Genomic DNA, 22,446 nt, shown 5'->3' on the forward strand with positions numbered 1-22,446 from the left:
TAAAAATATTTTTAAGAATGTTAGTTTTCATCATTTTATAAAAACGTCAATATGCATTTTTACGCTTCTTAGAAGAACGAATTTTAGACCGTATAAATTAGGCAAAAGAAAACATATATATAAAAAAATAACATTCAACAAGAAATGTAAATAATATTGTTTAATTTAACAATATTTTTGTATATAAATGCATACAAATATGTATTTTTATATAAATAAAAACATAAAATAATTGAAAATTTAAAGGTTTTTGTTATGAATTTCATTTGATGGTAACTTCAAAACTTATCATAATAGGTCACATGTATAATAGTAGAAAAAACTAAAAATCTTAAAGCACCTAAAATTTAAGGGTATGTTTGGGGTGGTTTGGTTCGGTTATTTGTCAAAACCGAACCATAACCATTACAATTGGTTAATGTATTTCGATAACCATTGGGTAACAGTTAATATTGGTTTTAGTTAATGACTTTAGTCGGTTAATGGGTATGGTTAATATCGGTTAACCATAATGATCTAATATTACACAAAAATAAAAATAAAAATTCTATAAAAATTGAAAAACTCAAAGTTCATTGTTATAAAAAATAAATGATTATATATAGATATATATATATATATATATATATATATATATATATATATATATATATATATATATATATGGTAGAAGATTACTTGTCATATTTTATTCCAAACAATTACTTTTTAAATTTTCAATTCGTAATAATTACATACAATATATTTAATATAATATTATATTAAAAAAACATTTATTAATATTGTTGGTTCGGTTCGGTTTATAGTGGTTCGGTTTTAGATGAAAACTATAATTGAACCATATTTTTTAGTAATGGTTTGATTAAAATGGTTCAGTTATATCGGTTAATTTGGTTATGGTTCGGTTTTTCAGTTATGTTCACCCCTACTAAAAATTATTTTAGAATAAGACAGGTGGTTTTTTTTTTTTTTTTTTGTTGACAAACTTTAAGTTTTTGCAACCCTCGTATTGTTAGGTATTGTATTTATTTGATTATCGGCCCACATGTATTCGGCTTCTTTTTACTTTCGGTCCAATCTAAACGTTTGAGACAGACCTTCGTGTTCAAACTGTGGGAACGCTAATGTATTATTATATTATTAGACCTTGTATTTACTCGATTATCGGCCCACATGTATTCTGCCAGTGTTTTCTTATATTTTCTTGTGATTGTGTATATATTGGAAATTAACGAGAAGGGGAATGTTCATGAGAAATTATGACATTAGCAATTTTTACGTACATTTATAGGATTTGACACAAGCATATGCATATGCATATTACGATCCTGCCTAACTTCTTGTGACGCATTCTAAAAAGTTACCCGTTTTAACCGTACCGAGCTCCACGTATAAAACAAGTTACCTATTTTGATAAAACTAAGCCTCCAACCAACTTAAGTATTAGCCTAAATGGAAAAGGTCAGATGCGAAGATTTGTCCAAAACCGGGGGCAATTTCGTAAACCCAACAGTCGCCATAAATATTTCTCCTTCGAGCTCAAACAGTAAAAAAGAACCTCTGCAAGTTATCACACACAGTCATAACTCACACCTGCAAGCTTGTGTTTGTACGTGCTTTACGAAGAAGATAATGACACTATTCGCTTCAGATTCTTGAGTCTCATCACATTTAATCTTCGTTACAGATGGTAATGATAATATTCATTTGTTACATTTTGCTTTTTGAAAATTTTGATTTCGAGTATTTGATGTTCTATTTACGATTTTCAACACGAAACCCTCACGCAATCATTTTATATTCTTAAATCTCTTTCTATTCATGTTTCCTGGTTTTGAAGATGATATGCAAACAGCAATGTGATACTGTTGTTGTGGTTAGATGAATCATATTATTGGTTGTTTGTACGTATGTTGCATTGAGCCATCGTTTCAACTATCTGTTGTATTTTGTTTCGATGAATAATAAATCTAAGTGCGCTCTCTACCTTGTTACTTTTGAACGGCAGAAATTTACTTCGACATGAATGTATCGTTTTCGTTATGCCTGTGACTTTTGAAGTATGCTAGCGTTATTTGGAGTGTGATTATTGATGAATAGTGGACGTTTTGTGGATCAGTGGATGAAATCGTCATTTCTTATCGCTATTAAAGCGAAAGGTATAAGCACAAAAATTGTAGAACTCTGTTGTCATGTCGTATGGTAATTGATTTGATAGTAAAACTATTTTCGTAACAGTGTGTGAACAGAAGAATTCGGATTCTGGATCATAACCACAAATTTTTGATGTGATCTGGTGCATTTGGGCTAATAACTAGTTAGGTCAGCTGAATTTCATCGTTTTGATACCTTCCAAAGTTTCAGACACTGTAATTGTTTGTTTGTGTTGCACATGTGCTTCGAATAGGAGACGTTCCTGCTAGAGAGTTCCTCATTTATGGTACTTTTGGATTCATTAGCTTAAACTTTTCCAGGTTTGGAATATTCAATCGAATTGGTAGAACGCCTTTCACGGAGATTTATTGGGGAAATTAGGCCGTCATTTGGAGGTATTCTTACACTCACTGTTACATCACACCTAAAATTCGTCTGGTTGTACTGTACTTCCTTCCATGATAGAATCAAAACTTTGTGGTGGGAGCAGAGCGTCACGAACACACCCCAATACGAATTAATTGGGTTACTTGTTAATTTTCCTTATAAAGCGTTAGATTTTAGATTTTAAAGAAATCTCATATTCAAAAGCATTTTCATTTATGTCACTGAGTAGAGAAAGCAACATGGGGAAGCTGGAGAAGGTGATTGTTGCTGTAAAGGCATCGAAAGAAATTCAAAAGAGTACTGCTTTGATTTGGGCTTTGACTCACGTGGTTCAACCAGGGCATTTCGTTACGTTGCTTGTGGTCACCCCTTCACAAACTTCTGGTAATATTTAATATATATGCTCTTCTTCATGTTTATAATATCTTTACACACATTATTGATCATAATCTTACTCCCCTTTTCATAGGTAAAAAACTGTGGGGTTTTCCAAGATTTTCTGGAGATTGTGCTAGTGTTCATCGGAAGTCAGATTCGGGAACAATTCCAGAACAGAAAGTCGATATTAGTATTACTGATTCTTGCTCTCAAATGATTCTTCAGCTTCATGATGTTTATGATCCAAATAAGGTATTGTTCAGCTTCGATAGTACCCCAGATTCACCAATTGATGTGATTTCATTATCTTCTTGATCACCACGAACTAATTTCCGATTTTTCTAATAGGTAAATATGAAGATAAAAGTAGTTTCTGGAACCCCATGTGGCGTAGTTGCTGCAGAAGCCAAAAAGTTTCATGCTAGTTGGGTTGTTTTGGACAAGTAATATTTCAATTTTCAAACATATATTTACAATATTACTTCAAATTTTTTGCTTTCACTTATCTTTTTGTATTACTTGTAGAAAGCTGAAACATGAACAAAAGCCATGTATGGAAGAATTACAATGCAATGTTGTGATAATGAAGAAATCACAACCCAAAGTCGTTCGTCTGAATTTAGCCGGATCTCCTAAAAAGGAGACCCAAAAATCATCTGAAAAGCAAGAAATAAACAAAAAGTCATCAGTGGGAGTGGGTCCCATTAAAGGGCCATCTGTCACTCCAACAAGTAGTCCCGAGATATTTACCACAACCGAACCCGGAACTTCATCGTTCTCAAGTTCCGATCCGGGCACTTCACCATTTTCTGCCCCTGTAAAAAACGTAGAATCTTTGACTAAAAAAGAGAAAAAAGATGTCACTGAATCAAGTTCAGACTCTGAAACCGATGATGATCATATATCATCATCATCTTCGCCTAGTTTAAGGTTTCAACCACGAATCATTGACATCCTCACCTCAAGCTGTTCATCGTATACGGATGAATCCAAATTAATTACAAAAAATAAAACCTTTCTTGGTGGGTGTGTAAGGGAAGCAATCTCTCTATCAAGAAGCATGCCTTCGGGCCCACCACCCTTGTGCTCAATATGTTTACACAAAGCACCGGTGGTCGGAAAACCACCACGGTGGTTCAAGTATTCCGAGCTGGAGGTGGCCACCGGAGGGTTTTCTCAGGCGAATTTCTTAGCAGAAGGTGGATTTGGGTCGGTTCACAGAGGGGTTCTTCCAGATGGACAAGTAGTCGCTGTGAAACAACACAAGCTTGCAAGCTCTCAAGGTGATCAAGAATTCTGCTCAGAAGTTGAAGTACTCAACTGTGCACAACATCGAAATGTTGTTATGTTGATTGGATTTTGTGTTGAAGATGGAAGAAGGTTGCTTGTGTACGAATATATATGCAACAGATCATTAGATTTTCATCTTTATGGCAAGTCTTATATATTTATTTTGGTACTTTTATGTACATATAGTATAAAGTTTAAAGGGAGTTTAATTGTTAATTTAGCAGGACGTCATGAAGGTCGATTAGAGTGGGGTGCGCGCCAAAAAATAGCTGTGGGAGCTGCGAGAGGACTGCGATATCTTCATGAAGAATGCAGAGTCGGTTGCATTGTTCATCGTGATGTGCGCCCCAACAACATCCTCATCACCCATGATTTTGAACCTCTGGTATTTCACTTTATTTGCCCGCTAGTTTTGCTAAATGTCAAAAGCAGCCCCTTCCTCTATTATATCATATGGATTAAAGTAAAATCCACCGTTTTGTGTGTAAGGTTGGGGACTTTGGTTTAGCAAGGTGGCAGCCTGATGGAGACAAAGGAGAAGCAACAAGAGTAATTGGAACATTCGGGTAAGCAAGCCTTCTTGTTTCCCTTATGCTATTTTCATAATATTGTGATTTGTGAAACAATAATTTACAAAGTTGGTCCTATCCTTCACTCAAGATTGCAAGTTTGGTCTAATTTTTGAAATCTTCCAGAAAGCATTTGCATTTAGTTGTGGAATTAGCCTATTGTGAATAACAAAATTGTATATTTGGCATTAGATATTTAGCTCCAGAGTATGCGGAAAGTGGGGAGGTGACTGAAAAGGCTGATGTATATTCCTTCGGTGTAGTACTCTTGGAGCTTGTTTCTGGGCGAAAAGCAGTGGATATTAACCGGCCTAAGGGCCAACAATGCCTCACAGAATGGGTGAGAGTGAGAGAGAGTTTTGGTTAATTTGAGGGTTTGTTTGTGACTTAATGTTTTGTTTCATGTTTGGTAGGCACGTCCGTTGTTGGAAGATAATGCGGTTCGTAAGTTAATTGACCCTCGGCTAGGAAAGTGTTACTCAGAACATGAAGTTTGTTGCATGTTGGAAGCTGCTTGTCTATGTATCAAAAGGGATCCTCTTTTACGACCTCGCATGTCACAGGTAATTCCTTCCAAACCGACTCACTTCATATGCATAATTCATAAAGAAAAAAGGTAAACTTGTAACGAGAGTATTCGTTTATTTTAAATGTTATATGTGGGAAGGTGCTACGAATGCTGGAGGGGGACGTGATGATGGAATCCAGTCACATGTGACTGACTCAAGGCAGGGAGTAGTAACAATACAAGAGCTGTCATATGAGTAGTAGGCCATTTTGTTCCAATTTTTCCTTTGTAGTTCACTCCAGATATAGCAGCTTTCTTTAATGGAATTAATGTTGGAAACAGTCTTTGAAATCCTCAAATTAGCCAACTACATGTTTGTTTTTGCTTTTTTCTTTTATCCTTAAACAATCATATGAAAATTTAGGTGGGCTCTTATCGACCTTTTGTAACAAAAAAAAAAAAAAAAAACATACAAGCTGTTCGTTATATCGAGTCGAACTGGAATTTATCTTGAAATTACACATAGCTTTTGAGTCTCTTGTGAAAATATGACTAAGACACGAGCAGTACTCTTAAAAGGTTTTCTCCAAACAAAATATTATTTATATCATGTTAACAGTTAAGAGACCCTGGGTGATTGCAATGCATATACATACACTAAATACACATACAGCCAACCTACCATTTCTTCTCAACTCCTACAACCACAAGAATCCAATTCACTTAAAGATCAGGGTTTCACCTTTCACCGTTTTCTCATTTTTGATCTTGCATACCTGTAGATAATGGCATCGAATCATCAAATCAAACATACCATCTATTATTACTTTTAAAAATTTGCCAAACTGTAAAAATAAAGATATAGAGACACAAACTTACTCTATATGCATGCCTCCACGGTCAGACGATTGTAGTGTGCTTCCCTGAAGGGCATTCATGACATCAGTAGCTTGCTCCACCTCCTGCCAACAACCAACAATCAATCACCAATCCATATGTTTGCATTGATCACTAAATTACTGAAAAGGCAACAGGCATACCTCATAATCCGCAAAGGCAACAGGCATCCCACCTCTGTTACGCACCTTGAGTGTGTTAAATCCAGGGTACCTATAACCAAAATGCACAATACAGGTCATCACCATAAACTGCAAATTAACAAAACTAAACATCTCAATGTCTGGCTATACTTACTGGGAAAGAACAGGTTTTAGCTCATCTTCCGTGCAATTGGGACCTAAATTTGCAATAAACAAAGTCGAACACGCTCCATCCACTGTAGTTTCTGCCTGTTCCTGTAACTCACAATCAAGCAACACATCAATAACACAGAAAGAAGCAGTTGAAACTTTAAACAATCGCTAGAAGCTTACATTTTCTGCACCTACAGTATTGTCAGGATCCCCAGTCGTCTCCTCATCACTGTTGGTTGACATAAGAAGAAAGAGGAGTGAGTCATTCTGAGTTTTATTTTAATTTTTGTAATCGTATGGAATTGCAATGATTGGTAATCAGCTTAATAATCAAAGCAAACTTATGCAGTCTACCTCCTTGCTGCATTATCCTTGTCGGTTTCAGATGGTTCTTCAGTTTCACTATCTCCTGAAGATGCAATGGAAGTTTAAGATGTGTTATTGTTATAACTTATGATTCTCTTTATAGGGAGATCGATGATCAATACCATCATCACTAGAATCTTGATCATCCTTAGTAGCAATGGATCTCTTATCAATAACAACATAAGCTTCAGGGCCTGCAAATTAACTACTTCATCACTCATTGCTATATTTCAATCATTGTTTATTCATTCTTATATAATACTCCACACAACTGAATACCTGGTTTCCGCTTTCTTCTGGAGTTTGATCTTGCAAGTTCAATATGCAGAGTGGAACCAGTTTGAGGGTCGAACTTAACACCCTGATAATCATTAATCAACCATGTCAGTTTCAGCTATAAAATCAAAATTACGAAGATCGTCAATCAAGAAGAGCTATTAAGCGGCAGAAATTACTCACATTCAGATCACGAAGAGCCGCCATTGCTGATGGATGGTTTACAAAAGTTGCGAATGCAACAACCTGCAAAGTCGTCAAACATACTGCTTAAATTCCAATAAGCGAATCAACAACAAGGCTACTTTAATTTACTCTTGCAGTTCACCAAGTCTTGTAGATGCTGTTTATATTTCAATTCACTATAAACATAGAATTTCAATCACTAATGTGGTTTTCGTTGGTGCGAAATTGAAGTGCTGGTTCATAAGAGGCGACTAAAGAACATATACCCTCCAAAATTCACGATACATAAAGCATACGCCTAAAATTTGACGATTTAATACGAAATTGATTCATAACAAGACCTGATTGCCGCGGCCCGTGTACTTGAGTTGGCAATAATCAAACCCAGGTCGACGGCGGAAGAGATTGTGGATCTCACGTGCCTTGATGTCGTCAGGTAGACCCGAAACGAAGAGTGTATTAATGGCGTTGGGGTCTTCATAACCGGCATACTCCAGTGGAGGAATGGACGGAATGTTGTAGTATACTGGATCGTAAGGATGTGGAATCGCCATCGTCGGAACCGGAAACCCCAATCGGAAGAGAATCCGTCCTAAAACCTAGTTTGATTCCCGTTGAAATCAGGACGCACAAAAAAAAATAATAAAAAAATAAATCACGTGCGCTCCACGTGAGGTAAAAATAAAAAGAATGACATTCGATGGATGTGTCATCGATCATCAATAAATTTACGGAATGGAAGACTACGATGGTTTGGTCATATGTCCATAGAATACATCTAACTGTTGCTTTTAGAAAGTTAAGACGATTACAGTAGAAGGTGCGAGGATTAAAGATTGTTCAAGAAGGAAGTGAGAAGATAACGTGATATTAGATTTGATGAAGTCATCCCTTACCAAGGACATAACGTCTGATAGGCAACTATAAAGGCTTAGAATCAATGTAGCATAGTAGTATTGGCGTAGTCTAGGGCCTAACATCCTTTACATTGTTTGTGCTTACCAAGTCCATAGAAGACATCTGACAATTGTTATTAGGATAATGAAGCCGATTACAGTAGAGAGTGTAAGGAGGAGAACTCAACCACGAAGTAAATCGGAAGATAGTGTGAGTTTAGGTTTGCAAAAATTAGCCGTTACCGAAGACATGACTTCTTATAGGAAACTACGGAGTATTCGAATCATGAGGATTAGACTTATGTGTGCTTACCAACTAATAACACTAACTTTATAAAGGTAGACTTAGTCATATACACGTGAGTATTGACTATTTCTAGTCAATAGATATAGCGCAGATACAGGAGAGTATCTTTTCCACAATTCACATTCTCTTGTATATAAATCGATGTACAGTTACATATGAATATACGATCAATTACTCCAATCCATTTCTTTATATGGTATCAGAGCTACACTAGTTCTTTCTACATCTTCTTCCTCTTTAATGGCGTTAGGTTCACCAAATCTCCTCAACTTGGCTACCACCACAACATCCAACCTAAATTTTCAAATACCCTCCATTACTGTCAAACTTGATCGGTCCAACTATCCTCTATGGTGCACAACAATCATCTCGACACTTGAAGCTTTTGATCTGGACGATTACGTTCTTAACCCTAGACCACCATCTCAAACCGTTGCCGTACCTGTTGTTGCCGTCGTCCCAGCTACGACTACATCACCTGTTGTTGCAGCTGTTCCTGCCACCACCGCTCCAAACCTAGAATATACAATCTGGAAGAAAAGAGATTGATTCGTCCTTCTATGGCTAAATCCATAATGTCAGATAACGCTCATGCCCTAGTCGCTCGCACAACTTCTTCACATCAAGCATGACAAATGATTGAAACTCTATTTCAATCCCAAACCAGGGCTAATCGAATGTAGCTCAAGAATCAATTATAGACTCTTCAAAAAGGGTCTATGTCTATGATTGAGTATATGTTGGATTAGTGTTCAAAACCCATAAATATATTGAAAAGAAGAGATCAATCTCTGACTCTTTGGCTGAAAATCTTCGTCCGGTTCATGATGAAGATCTAATTAGGTACATACTTGGTGGCCTTGATTCGTCCTATGGACCCTTTATCACTGCCTTCATGATGAAGACAGAAAATCTCACTATTGATGATCTTGCAGGTTTTCTATTACAGGAAGAATCTAGATTTGAACAGGAACATCTACGCCTTGCTACCACTACACAAGCTGTTGTTGCTCTTACAATCAACCGCTCAAATCCATGCCAGCAAAACACAAACACTGGCTCTGGGTCAAACTTCTCCAATGCCTCCCGAAATCAAGACCACAGGAAGAGAAGACTTGTATGCCAACTGTGTACTAAACCAAGTCATGAGGCCATTGACTGCTGGCAAATAGGAAACCAAACCGATTTCCCATCCAGAAAACCAAATCCCAGGAATCATCAACGTCAAGCAAATTTGACTTAAAATTCATCCACAGCCATTGATCCCTCCTGGCATTTTGACACTGGAGAAACAGATCATGTGTCTCCAGACATCACCAAACTGAACACTGCTGATCCATACATGGGTGATGATAAGCTCCAAGTGGGAAACGGTAACCATTTGTCTATTTCTCATGTTGGCTCATCTTCTTTGCCTAATCTCAAATTGCCTAATGTGCTTGTTGTCCCTGGACTTACCAAAAATCTTCTCAGTGTCTCTAAACTAACAGATGATAATGATGTTTTCATGGAATTTTGGCCTAAAACATGTTCTGTTAAGACATTGCAGGGACAAACTCTTCTTCGAGGGGACAAACATGAAGGCTTATATCGACTGCCCTCTCACAAATCCCAACACTCTCCCATGGTTCTTCAGAGTAGTCGTATATCCTTACATGGATGGCACAAGAGATTAGCTCATCCTCACGAGCCTATTCTTCGTCGTTTGGTGTCTACATTTAAATTACATGTTTCTTCCAATAAATTTCCTAATATTTGTGAGTCTTGTCAATTAGGAAAAAGTCATAGATTGCATCTTCCAGTTTCTCATGTTACCTCTACAAGACCTTTTGATTTAATATATTCAGATGTTTGGGGGCCATCACCTGTTTATCTTTGAATGGTCATCGTTACTTTGTGCTATTTATTGATGATTGTACCAAATTTGTATGGATTTACTTTCTATCCCAAAAGTCTCAAGTATATCCTACCTTCTTGAACTTTAAAATCATGGTAAAAACCTAATTTTCCAGTGACATCAAAAGTGTGCAAACTGATTGGGGAGGAGAATATAGAAATGTATCCACCTTTCTTAATAATCATGGTATACTTCATTGAGTTTCATGCCCCCATACCCAAGAACAAAATGGGGCTGTAGAACGTCGAAACCGCATCATAATTGAAAAAGGACTCACTCTATTGGCTCAATCTTCTCTTCCTCAAATTTTCTGGGAACATGCATGCAAAATAGCCACATACTTACACAACCGTACCATTACACCCATTCTCAATTATGAGTCACCATATCAGCGGTTATATCATAAAATCCCAGATTATAAATTCCTAAAAACCTTTGGTTGCTTGTGTTATCCATATCTACGACCATACAACTCACACAAAATTGATTTGCGTTCTCAACCATGCATTTTCTTAGGCTACAATGCGTCCCATAAGGGTTATATTTGTTATCATCAACTCACATCTAAGATATACATTTCCCTTCATGTTGTATTTGATGAAGCTATATTTCCCTATCAAAAATTACTCCCTGTTGACAAATCACATAGTTCTTCTCAACACGAAAATACACCATCAGTCCTAGCCAGCATTGATACCCAACAACCCACACCCAATGAGCCCACTTCGTCTATAACACCCCAAACCCATCCAATTTCGAGCCCACCTTCCTCGCCTACAAGCTCAGTTACCCAAAACCTACATAACACAAATTCCTTATCTACCAGTACATCTCTTCCGTCTCAAGAGTCTGCCGCCACACACTACCCCACCTCTATTTTTCGTCCCTCTGATACATCACAACATCCGATGGTCACAAGGGCTCGTACCAACTCTCTCAACCCAAAATCCTTTCATACGGTTCTTTCTCAACCATCTGATACCGAACCACGGCTCTTCTCTCAAGCTATTAAGCACAAATGTTGGCAAGATGCGATGAAAGCAGAATATGATGCCCTCATGAAAAATAACACATGGTCTCTATTTGTCTATCCCACTAACACTAATATTGTTGGTTGTAAGTGGATTTACAGGTTGAAGAAACGAGCCGATGGTACAATTGAAAGACATAAAGCTCGACTGGTTGCTCAAGGGTTCACTCAAGAAGAAGGAGTTGACTATTTTGATACATTTAGTCCTGTAATCAAACCAGCCACAATTCGATTGGTTCTATCCATTGCTCTCTCAAAAGGCTAGTCTATCCGACAATTGGATATCTATAATGCATTTCTTAATGGTGATCTGTCGGAAGAAGTTTATATGAAGCAAACAAAAGGGTTTGAAGACAAAACTCGACTTCATCATGTATGTCAACTGCATAAAGCACTGTATGGACTCAAACAGTCCCCAAGAGCCTGGTTCACAAAATTAAAAACATATCTTGTCTCAAATGGTTTTCGAGCTTGCCAATCTAACACATCATTGTTTGTTCACATGACATCTATAGTCACTATCTATGTTCTAGTATGTTGATGATCTAATTGTGACAAGTTCTGATGAGGCTCATCTTCAAAAGTTCATTACTGCATTACATCATACATTCTCTCTCAAAGATCTGGGCAATCTAAATTTTTTCCTTGGGCTTCAAATCCAAAGATCCAACACTGGCCTCACTCTATCTCAACAAGCTTACATAGCTGACATTCTTAATAGAAGCAACATGCCCCAAGCATCACATATGACCACTCCAGCAGACCCATATACAAGACTCGTCAAAGATGGTGATCTATTTTCGGATCCAAAGTTGTATCGCCAAATTATGGGATCTCTTCAATATGTCACGATTACAAGACCAGACATTGCTTATTCCGTTAATCGGGTGTGTCAATTCATGCATTCACCAACAACTCGTCATTGGCAAGCGGTCAAACGGATTTTGAGGTATCTCAAAGGAACACTAAATCATGGTCTACACTTCAAACCCACCAAAGCTAAAAGTTTACATGCTTTCTCGGATTCTGGGTGGAATTCTGATCCTGATGATAGTCGTTCTCAGTATGGATTTGCAATCTTTCATGGATCAAATCTGATTAGTTGGACTTCCCGAAAGCCAAAAGTTGTTGCCCGATCAAGCACCGAAGCGGAGTATCGATCTTTAGCCTACACCACTGCCGAACTTCTGTGGTTAAAACAACTCATTAGCGATCTTTATGCACCTATCACCATCTCACCAATTTACCAATTTTACCTTTTCACCGTTCCTTTTTCATTTTTCTTATCTAATATCTATTTTCAACTTATTTCATATATCTGCTTCTAATACATGAGTAGTTTATTCATTATCTACATCGTGGGCCTTCCCTATCTTTATGTGTATATTTATTTTTCGTTTGTTGGTTTCTTCTTTCACACATATACCACATTACAACTTATCATAGGGTGACACTTTATGCAAAGAAAACTTTAATGTGAGGGTGATTATGAAATTTTTTACTTTCATTTATTTATTTGTATTTACATTTTATCTCATTTTTGCCTGAGGTTTCCTATAAAAGTTGTCTCTCATCCTTACGGTGGGGGGCTGCTGTAATCAAGATAAAATTGGTTGGTAAGCACAATTAGAGTTATAAATAAAACATTGTGGAATCTCAAAGTTGTAATCAAGATAAAACCATCTGTTCATAAACTGAAATTCAAAATCAGAGTAATAAATAAATCGTTGCAAAATCTCAAATCATAAATTGTTGATGTGTGTGTACAGTTACGTTTTCGCCTTCCTACAATCCGAAGAAGTACCTAAAAACATTTAGTCATCAACTGTAAGTCAAAGCTTAGTGAGTTTCCCAGAATATCACATACAAGACAACTAACCATACATAACAGTAACAAGTATGTTTCAACCTAACATGTATGTTTTAACCCAACGAGTATGTTTCAACCCTACATGTCTGTTTCAACCGAAACGGGTATGTTTCAACCCAACATATTTGTTTCAACCTAACATGCATGTTTCAACCTAACATGTATGTTTCAACTGAAACGAGTATGTTTCAACCCAACAAGTCTATTTCAACCGAAATGGTATGTTTCAAGACAACAGGTCTTTTTCAACCACACATGCAAACATACAAGCAACATACAAGACTCTATTAGTCTAGCTAAACATGCAATCGTGTCATAACAACTATGTCGTAAATAATATAGTGAAAAAACTCACATGAATCAGAGATGAATAAATCCAGATTGCTCACATAAAGTCATAAACCTATAAGGTCGATCTCACGAATCACCTAGACTCTAAAAAGAGGTCAAACCTCAGTCTAAAGTCAACCCCTAAAGTTTGACCCAAAGTCAAACTTGGTCCAAAGGTCGAAAAAACCCATTTGTCAAAAGTCAATGGTGGCTAGCACCTAATCAGGGCGCCCCGCATCCAAGATAACACAAAATAGTCAGGATTCAGCTAAAAAATGAGACGCGTCTAGAAAACTCAAAAGCTCCTCGACACCCTCAATAGACACGCCGCGTCTTTCCGAAACTCAGGATATTTTTTCGACTTAATTCATTAAGTCCATGCTTACAACTCTCAGATATGGATCTAAAGGATGTCTAAATGGATAAATGGCACACCCCCGTCCGGCGGTGGAAACGTCGGGTTGTGCAACGTAGGGATATTGGATCGAGGCATATATATATATATATATATATATATATATATATATATATATATATACATAACACAGAAGTATAAAACAAACGATATTTTTATTTATTATAATTTATTTGGGATTACATTGTTTAATAGATCAAACACACGTTTTGGACGTATCTAGAAATAACAAACAGACGAAAGTAAACTCCAGCAAGCTTCCTTGAAGACCTCCTCCTTGGCACGACTATCATCCACACTCATCTTCCTGAGAATACATGTATTTTGACAATGTCAACATAATGGTGGTGAGTTCACAGGTTTTTATAGTTTTCCGTCAACATAAAGGTCACGCACATTTACCGAATGACAACAATTACTAATCATCCATGTCGTTCGAGAGAAACTGTTGCAAGAACACGACCATAGGTTTCAAAGGCTCATAACCTTTCCCTAAAAATATGTCAGTAAAATCGAAAGAGTTACGGCTCCTAACTGCAACTAAATACATGCTTCAAATGATCATAACCTTTCTCTCGAAATACATAATACCTAAGTCCCTGGGCCTCGAGGTGACAATCTCGGCCTAACTTAGACGAATGAGGCTGGAGTGCGACCCTCCTAGGCCTAGGACTTAAAGCAAAACCTTGCAAAGTGGACCGACTAAAAGTTTATGTACAAAGGCAGGTCGATGCCTCGACCCTACGAAGGAAAACCCACGATTCAAATGGGAGCCATACTTAAGGCACTCCCAGTACAAAGCCAAAAAAAAAACGAAGAGCACGTGCACCACAAAGGCCAACATTAACCTTTACTGTGAACCGCCCGGGACGACAGGAAAAAGCACAATAAGCCAGAAATAACCAATGCAACCAAAGTTTAAATTGGTAAATTATCCACTAGACATGCCTGGATTTCAAGGCCACATAGGGCCATAAACTAAACAACAACAAAATAACGCTAGCCAGAAGATGAGAAAGTTCAAATATCACGGGCAGAGGATGACATAGAATGATCATCAGAGTCAAAGTCACAACACAACTGGCGAAGTCCGGCAAGATCCAGTTCGCCCAAGCGAAGATATGAGGCGAAATCCGTCTCGACGAAGGCCTTCACAAATGCATGCATGGCATCTGCAGACTGCATCACAAAACTCGGCTCCAACGGATCATACTTACCGGTGTCCACCTGCTTCTGCACCATCTCCTTGCCACTCTCCATACCGGCGGCCATACACGCGACCTTCACACGCCGAACCCCAAGGGCAAACTCGCCGCTTTCAACAACACGGTCCACCACACGAACCACACCCTTATGAAGGACCTAAGCCAGATCTTCTTCCAAAGCTTTCCTCTTCAACACCTCAGCCTCTAGCTCCCCACCTTTTTTTTTCATACGCTCATCCAAAGCACGCCTTTCCACCTTAAAGCTCTGCGCCTGCTGAGACAAGTGATCCACCTCCCCGTCCAGGAACGACACCTGGTCCTCGGCGGCAGACTTCTCCCCCGATAACACGGCGTAACGCTCATCGAATTTACGCCTCTCCTCTTCCAAGAATGATGTCATCTCCCTTAGCTCGTCGCGCTCAGCCTCGACAGCAGCCGACTCCGCCAAATCAGCCCCAATATAGCAAAGATGACCAGCTGCAACCACTAAGTAAGGAGCGACCTGAGCTACAGCGTATTGAAGCTCGTTCGCCATATGGGAATAAGACAAAAGGTCAAGTGACTCCAATGTAGCCGGAGGAAACACATGTCGACACCACTCGTGGTGTCATCCTGATCCGACAAATGAGACCCATGGGAAAGGTTCCAGCCAGGAAGATACATTCCAGAGGAACCCGATAGCGATGAACCAACTTCAGAGGATGGATCCACTTCCCCTCCCGGCGGACGGGGCAACCCCGTTGTTCCCGGTCTCACCCCTCTGTCGGCTGAGGGACATCCTCGTCAATAATATCAATCACCAAGGGAGACTCCACAAGCAAAGAATCAATGTGGCGTCGCTTATATAGTCGTTTACCAATCAAATCGACACCACTGCCATCCGAAAGGGTAGACTCCACCAGTGCAGCCAGCCGTTTAGAGATCACTCACCCCTACTGACGGGTGGCTCCCTAGCTACAGGTAGCCCATCAGAAGGAAACAATAGACTATGGCTAAAAGAAGGAGCGCACGTCCCTCCCCCGGCGGCGAACGTGACGACAGATTCTTCCACCCGAGAGCCACGAGCAGGAGCCGAAAGAGCATCCACCAAAGGCACTTCGTGGTACTGCAGCTCGCCCTTGAACTAACCACACAACACCCTCTTAAGGGACAAAATCTCTTCGAAACCTACGATCAGAGGAACAACACAAACCAATTGCTCTCATAATCAAAAGAATCACGCAACAAAAAAAAGAGGGGGGGGGGAGGAAGGAAGTGATACTTACCATCCTTTGCCTCATAAAATCGGGGCATTATTCCTCGGGCCTGCCAAGCAGCACTCATCCCTGTCTCTGCCAATATGCAGTTTGGCCATTCCTCCCTGTTGAAAGAAATCCTCTTCAACGCTTGAGCGGTGGACAAACTGGCACCCGACAGTCGAGGGGACCGCTCCAAAGAGATCGGCACGCGAGGATAACCATGTGTGACATCCCCAAATTCACGGTCATTTTAAAAATTTTATTTATGCTTATTTAAAAATCAAAGTATCCTTTTTGAAGAACAAAAATGCGGAATTTGTTCCCAGAAAAACATGATAAATATATTATCAAAGCATTTCCAAAGAAATATATTTTATATAAAACATTGAGATGTCATCGTTAATACAGAAACATAAGCATAAACATGCCTTATATTCATTTACACTAGTGAGTTATATCTCCTTTACTCTCTCAGTGTAATGTGTCTTCGTATCAATACTTGTGATACAAATAAACTGAGTGGGTCAGGTTGGGAAACCTGGTGAGTACATAGGGATTTCAATCCCACAATGTAATATCATATATATATATATATATATATATATATATATATATATATATATATTATATATATATTATATATATATATATATATGTTTTAGAACTCATAATATATATAATTTCACCTCATATAATCAATTTTACCCCACCCCGTCGATCCTCATAACGATACGATCTATACTCTCGGATCTAAAATTAACATCTTTACCTAATCCATACTCCCGGATTTGGTATGTCTAATCCATGCTCTCAGATCAATAACTATGCCCATTCCATACTCTTGGACTAGGGACAATTGACTATATCTAATCCATGCTCCCGGATTAATGATAAATAACTATGTCCTCTCCATACTCTCGGACTAAAGACAAATGACTATGTCTAATCCATGCTCTCGGATCAGTGACAAATCTTAAAGTTCGACTCCCCATGTATATCTCACCCGCACTCATAAGTAGATACCACCTGATATTCATCTCAATTAATTTAGGTTTGTTCTGTATCCTAAATCATCATATATTATCAAATATGCTCTCAACACGTATTTCAGGCAATAACAAATATTTCACACACAAACATATATTTAATACTTTAATCAATACTTGTATTAAAATCATGTTCATGAAAAGGACTATGCACTCACTTGTTAAAGTGATAATTCCAAACTCGGGCAGCGCTTCGCTTCTAACAATTCTATTTTCCTTCGGCAAAACCTAGTATCATTACCGCTAGATTTTAGTCTAATATTTATTGCGACTTTTTACGAGCGATAGTGTTTTATAGGTGTTAAACAATACTTTTCAACCACTATGTACAAACAGCGGCCAGACATGAAACACCGGAGGGCAGGACCATTTTGGCATTATAGCACTTCTGAAATCCAACAACCCTATGCGACCTTTCAAACCAGATTCCCCGTACCGCGAGTAGTTTAAAGATATTATAATAACACTTTGTATATCATAATTTTATAATATATTTATTGTTTATAAGTTCATAATAATGATATTGAACTTAAACATAAGCTATAGTTAAAGTAGGGTAAGCATAACTCGCTTACCGGGAGGTTTGGCTAGGAACCGGGCTTTGTGGAGGCAGAAATTCAGAGCCAAAAGCTCTTCTTCTCGGAGCCTTCTGGCGTTCCGGGACTCACCTCTTAGCACTTGGGAAGTACTAAGGGTTGGGAGAGGTTTAGAGAGAAGTTAGAGAGAAAGAGAAGGGTTAAGGTGTGAAGATTTGTGGCAGCCCTCGCATGCTATTTATAGGCTGAGCTTCGGCCTTACACTGGGCGTTCCTCGGAGGTACGTTGCGCGTACCCGGTACGCTGCGCATACGAGGGCTACGCTCCGCGCACGAGAGGAACGTGTCAAACTTCGGATGGGGCAACGTGGAGGCTTCTGGACAGCGCATGCGAGACCTCGGGGCGTAGGGTTATCTACGTGGGGTGTACACATGTACTCTCACATTCAGCCTATTCCGACTTCTAAATTCCGTATTTTTCGCATACGAGCTCCGTTTTTGACGTTCTTTATTTCCATGCGTAGGTGGAGACGTAATCTACAACTTTCATTAGACTCTGTCGGCTAATTTTGAATTTATTTTTGAAGTTATATTTTAACAGATATGGACAAGTAAAGTCCGTTAAAAATTCATAACTTTGTCATCTGACGTCCGTTTTCATCTGTCTTTATATATTTGAGATCTTATTAACGAGATCTTCAATTCTCATTTAGATTGTGTCGGCTAAAAATCGGTCGATCTGAAATTCGAATTTCGGGCTGTGCACTGCTATGCTAAGTCTTGGAAAAATCATAACTTACTCACACGAATTCAGATTTGGACGTTCTTTTTATGCATGCTCACGGTTTAGCGTATACTACGACTTTCGTTTATATCGCTAAGGCTAAAAAGTATTTTATCGCAAACTCACTTTTTACGATTCCCGGTGTCGTGCCGGTTTTGCCGTAAAACTTCGACATGTCATAACTTCTTCATTATAACTCGGATTTCAGCGTTCTTCATATGTACGAAACCTTTGTGACATATACTATAACTTAGTTAAGATGATTTATTCTAAATATTCTTCTATCAAAAAGTCATTTTGACGCTTATTGTCTCTAAATTGACTAGCCCGAATATGCGGGCGTTACAATTATCTCCCCTTAGGATGATTACATCCCGGAATCATCAACGAAACATGGCTTGTATAATGACTCCATACGTTATCTCTTCATCCTAGGTAATAACCGTAACTTCTATGTTCCTTCGAATGAGTATCTAACTCTTGGACTTCTTGACTGCAGGCGGTGCTCAATCTTACACTCGCTCTCTATCTCGCGTTGGACTTTCAATCGTAACCTTTGAGTTACAAAATCAATCCTTATTGGAGAATCCTTCTTCTTCTTAACAGACTTAAGATAAGTTCTTTCATTCGATTACCATAATAGACCAATGGGTCATGTTCTAATGACCTCTCATCGTATGATGCAACGCTTAGACTCAGGTCTTTTAGAGTCAAATTCCATAATGGAATATACCTTCCTTCATGTTCTAATGTGATATAATCACATTCTATCATGCAAAACTTCTAGCTACAAGCTTCTTACTTTAACAATGATCGCGATACTTCTACTGATCGCTTTGATTATCTTTCATTTCGTTCTTCTGGCATAAGTCAGATGTTACATCGATCTTAATTCTCTGAACCAGGTAACATACTCATATTAGTCAGACTCGATTTGATATGACCACTAGGGTCATAATAACAATCATCTTCTTAGTAATTATTGAAACAATGGTAACGACAGACATGAACAAAACGGAATCAATTACTAGCGTCTTGGTAACCTTGTGACTTTCCCTGATCCAAGTGCGAGTCATATGCTTCCGGTAGTATAGGCCTCTACTACCTATCACACCTACTCATACTCATCCCAAGTATTGTCTCGTAGTTTTCCAAGTCACCATACAAGAATTTCACATAGTCATTTAACACATCAGATAACATAACCAAACTTTATATTATTTCTTGAAACGATTACATAGATGTTCAAGTTCAACATATACTATGCTTATGATAGGCTACACCACATGATACTATCCGCATGGCTACTTTATATCTTGATCTTCGGATACAAAGTCCTCACTCCTGATTCCTTACATTATCATCTGCTTTGTCAAGTATCATCTGAGATGCTCTCGCCTTTGGTTTTGGAGGCGCATTCACTCTTGCTGCTTCATTTTTCTTTGGGCAGTCCCTAGAAATATGCCCTTCTCCCTTACATCCGTAACACACCCTCTTGTTAGATGTACACTCATTGGCGTAATGCCCAGTTTTCCCACACTTGAAACAAATCACCTTCCTGCCATATTTTCCAGATTGTTTCTTTTTGCACTTCTCACACCATTTTTCTTTACCTCCTCCTCCTCCTCCAGACTTTGAGAACATGTTGCTCTTGTTGGACCATGAAGATCCCTCAAATTTCCTCTTCTTGCCAACTTCAACCGAGATGGCTGCCTCAAGAGTAGGTGTCTGGTGTAATGGCACAGTAGGTTCGTCCTTACTTTGTTGAAGTAAACATCTTGTCTCTTCCATATGACGATCCAACATCATTTGCATCATCGCTTGTACTCCTGCCATCGTGATTGGCTCGAGTGCAACTGTTACTTCTGGTGCACGCTCAATCACTTGTGGCTCAAGCTATGTGTTACCTCTTTCCAATCCGCTTCGAGTTCTCACCATGTCGATCTATACACCAAATAATACATTCGGTGTGCAGTGACGAGAATTTAGATAGGGAAAGCTTTATTTACGAGACGTATAAATCTCCTTATCACTCCGAAAAGTTACATGCCAGTTCTAATACCGTAATTAAACGTTTAGAAATCTGAACACATAAAGTTTCCAGATCCAGTCGGCAACAGACCATAGATCCAATCAAATAATGGCATCATAAAGCATCACAAATCATTTAGCACATAAAAGCATTTTAGGCATCATCCCTAATTAAGCTAGTGCTTGTGTCTATTCAGGTGTACTTCCTAAAATATATTAGACATGCTCATCACGATCATCGCTTAGCATTCTAAGTTTAAGTTTAGAAATAAATCCTTATTCCTAGTTTGCTTAAACTAATGCTCTGATACCAACTGTGACATCCCCAAATTCACGGTCATTTCAAAAATTTTATTTATGCTTATTTAAAAAATCAGAGTATCCTTTTTTGAAGAACAATAATGCGGAATTTGTTCCCAGAAAAACATGATAAATATATTATCAAAGAATTTCTAAAGAAATGTATTTTATATTAAAACATTGAGATGTCATTGTCAATACAGAAACATAAGCATAAACATGTCTTACATTCATTTACACTAGTGATTTATATCTCCTTTACTCTTTCAGTGTAATGTGTCTTCGTATCGATACATGTGATACAAATAAACTGAGTGAGTCAGGTTGGGAAACCTGGTGAGTACATAGGGATTTCAATCCCACAATGTTATATCATATACATGTTTTAGAACTCACAATATATACAATTTCACCTCATATAAGCAATTTTACCCCACCTCGTCGATCCTCACAACGACAGGATCTATACTCTCGGGTCTAAAATTAACCTCTTTACCTAATCCATACTCCTGGATTCGGTATGTCTAATCCATGCTCTCGGATCAATAACTATGCCCATTCCATACTCTCAGACTAGGGACAATTGACTATGTCTAATCCATGCTCCCAGATTAATGACAAATAACTATGTCGTCTCCATACTCTCGGACTAAAGACAAATGACTATGTCTAATCCATTCTCTCGGATCAATGACAAATCTTAAATTTCGACTCTCCGTGTATATTTCATCCGCACTCATAAGTAGATACTACCCAATATTCATCTCAATTAATTTAGGTTTGTTCTGTATCCTAAATCATCATATATTATCATATATATTCTTAACACGTATTTCAGGCAATAACAAATATTCCACACACAAACATATATTTAATACTTTAATCCATACTTGTATTAAAATCATGTTCATGAAAGGGAATGTGCACTCATTTGTTAAAGTGATGATTCCAAACTCGGGTAGCGCTTCGCTTCTAACAATTCTATTTTCCTTTGGCAAAACCTAGTATCATTACCGCTAGAGTTTAGTCTAATATTTATTGCGAATATTTACGATCGATATTGTTTTATAAGTTTTAAACAATACTTTTCAACCACTGTGTATAGACAGGGGCCAAACATGAAACACCGGAGGGCAGGACCATTTTGGCATTATAACACTTCTGAAATCCAACAACCCTATGCGGCCCTTCAAACCAGATTCCCCGTACCGCGAGTAGTTAAAAGATATTATAATAACACTTTGTATATTATATT

At 38.2% G+C, this 22,446-nt stretch overlaps 2 protein-coding genes and 1 long non-coding RNA gene across 6 annotated transcripts; 2 read left to right on the forward strand and 1 right to left on the reverse strand.

Moving 5' to 3' along the window:
• The first annotated feature begins 2,577 nt into the window (after positions 1–2,577).
• Positions 2,578–5,669, forward strand: LOC145144772 (inactive protein kinase SELMODRAFT_444075-like). 2 transcript variants are annotated; one of them, XM_079074890.1, is made up of 9 exons: positions 2,578–2,925; positions 3,011–3,171; positions 3,268–3,362; positions 3,445–4,352; positions 4,431–4,594; positions 4,699–4,775; positions 4,971–5,118; positions 5,192–5,341; positions 5,446–5,669. In XM_079074890.1, the coding sequence occupies exons 1-9, from the start codon at positions 2,757–2,759 to the stop codon at positions 5,494–5,496; spliced, it is 1,923 nt and encodes a 640-aa protein (XP_078931016.1). In that variant the 5' UTR covers positions 2,578–2,756; the 3' UTR covers positions 5,497–5,669. The 2 variants fall into 2 exon arrangements, with proteins under 2 accessions (XP_078931016.1, XP_078931017.1); XM_079074891.1 differs by having other exon boundaries at positions 2,579–2,925; positions 4,434–4,594.
• Positions 5,670–5,769: 100 nt separating this feature from the next.
• Positions 5,770–7,940, reverse strand: LOC145144798 (RNA-binding (RRM/RBD/RNP motifs) family protein). The gene is made up of 10 exons (XM_079074892.1): positions 7,649–7,940; positions 7,305–7,367; positions 7,125–7,206; positions 6,968–7,039; positions 6,834–6,888; positions 6,660–6,708; positions 6,481–6,581; positions 6,327–6,396; positions 6,166–6,248; positions 5,770–6,062 (listed from the first exon to the last, which is right to left on the reverse strand). Exons 1-10 carry the CDS (start codon positions 7,859–7,861, stop codon positions 6,032–6,034), a joined length of 819 nt encoding a protein of 272 aa, XP_078931018.1. The 5' UTR covers positions 7,862–7,940; the 3' UTR covers positions 5,770–6,031.
• Positions 7,941–8,644: 704 nt separating this feature from the next.
• Positions 8,645–10,371, forward strand: LOC145144814 (uncharacterized). 3 transcript variants are annotated; one of them, XR_013725832.1, is made up of 3 exons: positions 8,653–9,353; positions 9,446–9,883; positions 10,051–10,371. It is a non-coding gene; the product is annotated as an uncharacterized LOC145144814 (long non-coding RNA). The 3 variants fall into 3 exon arrangements; XR_013725826.1 differs by having other exon boundaries at positions 8,654–9,353; positions 10,060–10,371; XR_013725820.1 differs by having other exon boundaries at positions 8,645–9,353; positions 9,446–10,371.
• The last annotated feature ends 12,075 nt before the right edge of the window (positions 10,372–22,446 follow it).

Source organism: Lactuca virosa, chromosome 1, assembly GCF_052849685.1.
Source record: "Lactuca virosa cultivar CGN04683 chromosome 1, Lactuca_virosa_CGN04683_v6, whole genome shotgun sequence".
Taxonomy (NCBI): Eukaryota; Viridiplantae; Streptophyta; class Magnoliopsida; order Asterales; family Asteraceae; genus Lactuca; species Lactuca virosa.

What these genes read in the sequence shown, in the direction of transcription:
- LOC145144772 (XM_079074890.1), top strand. Translation starts at nt 2,757, where the DNA reads ATGTCACTGAGTAGAGAAAGCAACATGGGGAAGCTGGAGAAGGTGATT. An exon ending in AGTTGGGTTGTTTTGGACAA is followed by an intron (nt 3,363 to 3,444) that starts GTAATATTTCAA and finishes TATTACTTGTAG; the next exon opens with AAAGCTGAAACATGAACAAA. An exon ending in CCCATGATTTTGAACCTCTG is followed by an intron (nt 4,595 to 4,698) that starts GTATTTCACTTT and finishes TTTGTGTGTAAG; the next exon opens with GTTGGGGACTTTGGTTTAGC.
- LOC145144798 (XM_079074892.1), bottom strand. Translation starts at nt 7,861, where the DNA reads ATGGCGATTCCACATCCTTACGATCCAGTATACTACAACATTCCGTCC. An exon ending in CTAAAACCTGTTCTTTCCCA is followed by an intron (nt 6,397 to 6,480) that starts GTAAGTATAGCC and finishes TTTTGGTTATAG; the next exon opens with GTACCCTGGATTTAACACAC. An exon ending in TTGCCTTTGCGGATTATGAG is followed by an intron (nt 6,249 to 6,326) that starts GTATGCCTGTTG and finishes GGTTGTTGGCAG; the next exon opens with GAGGTGGAGCAAGCTACTGA.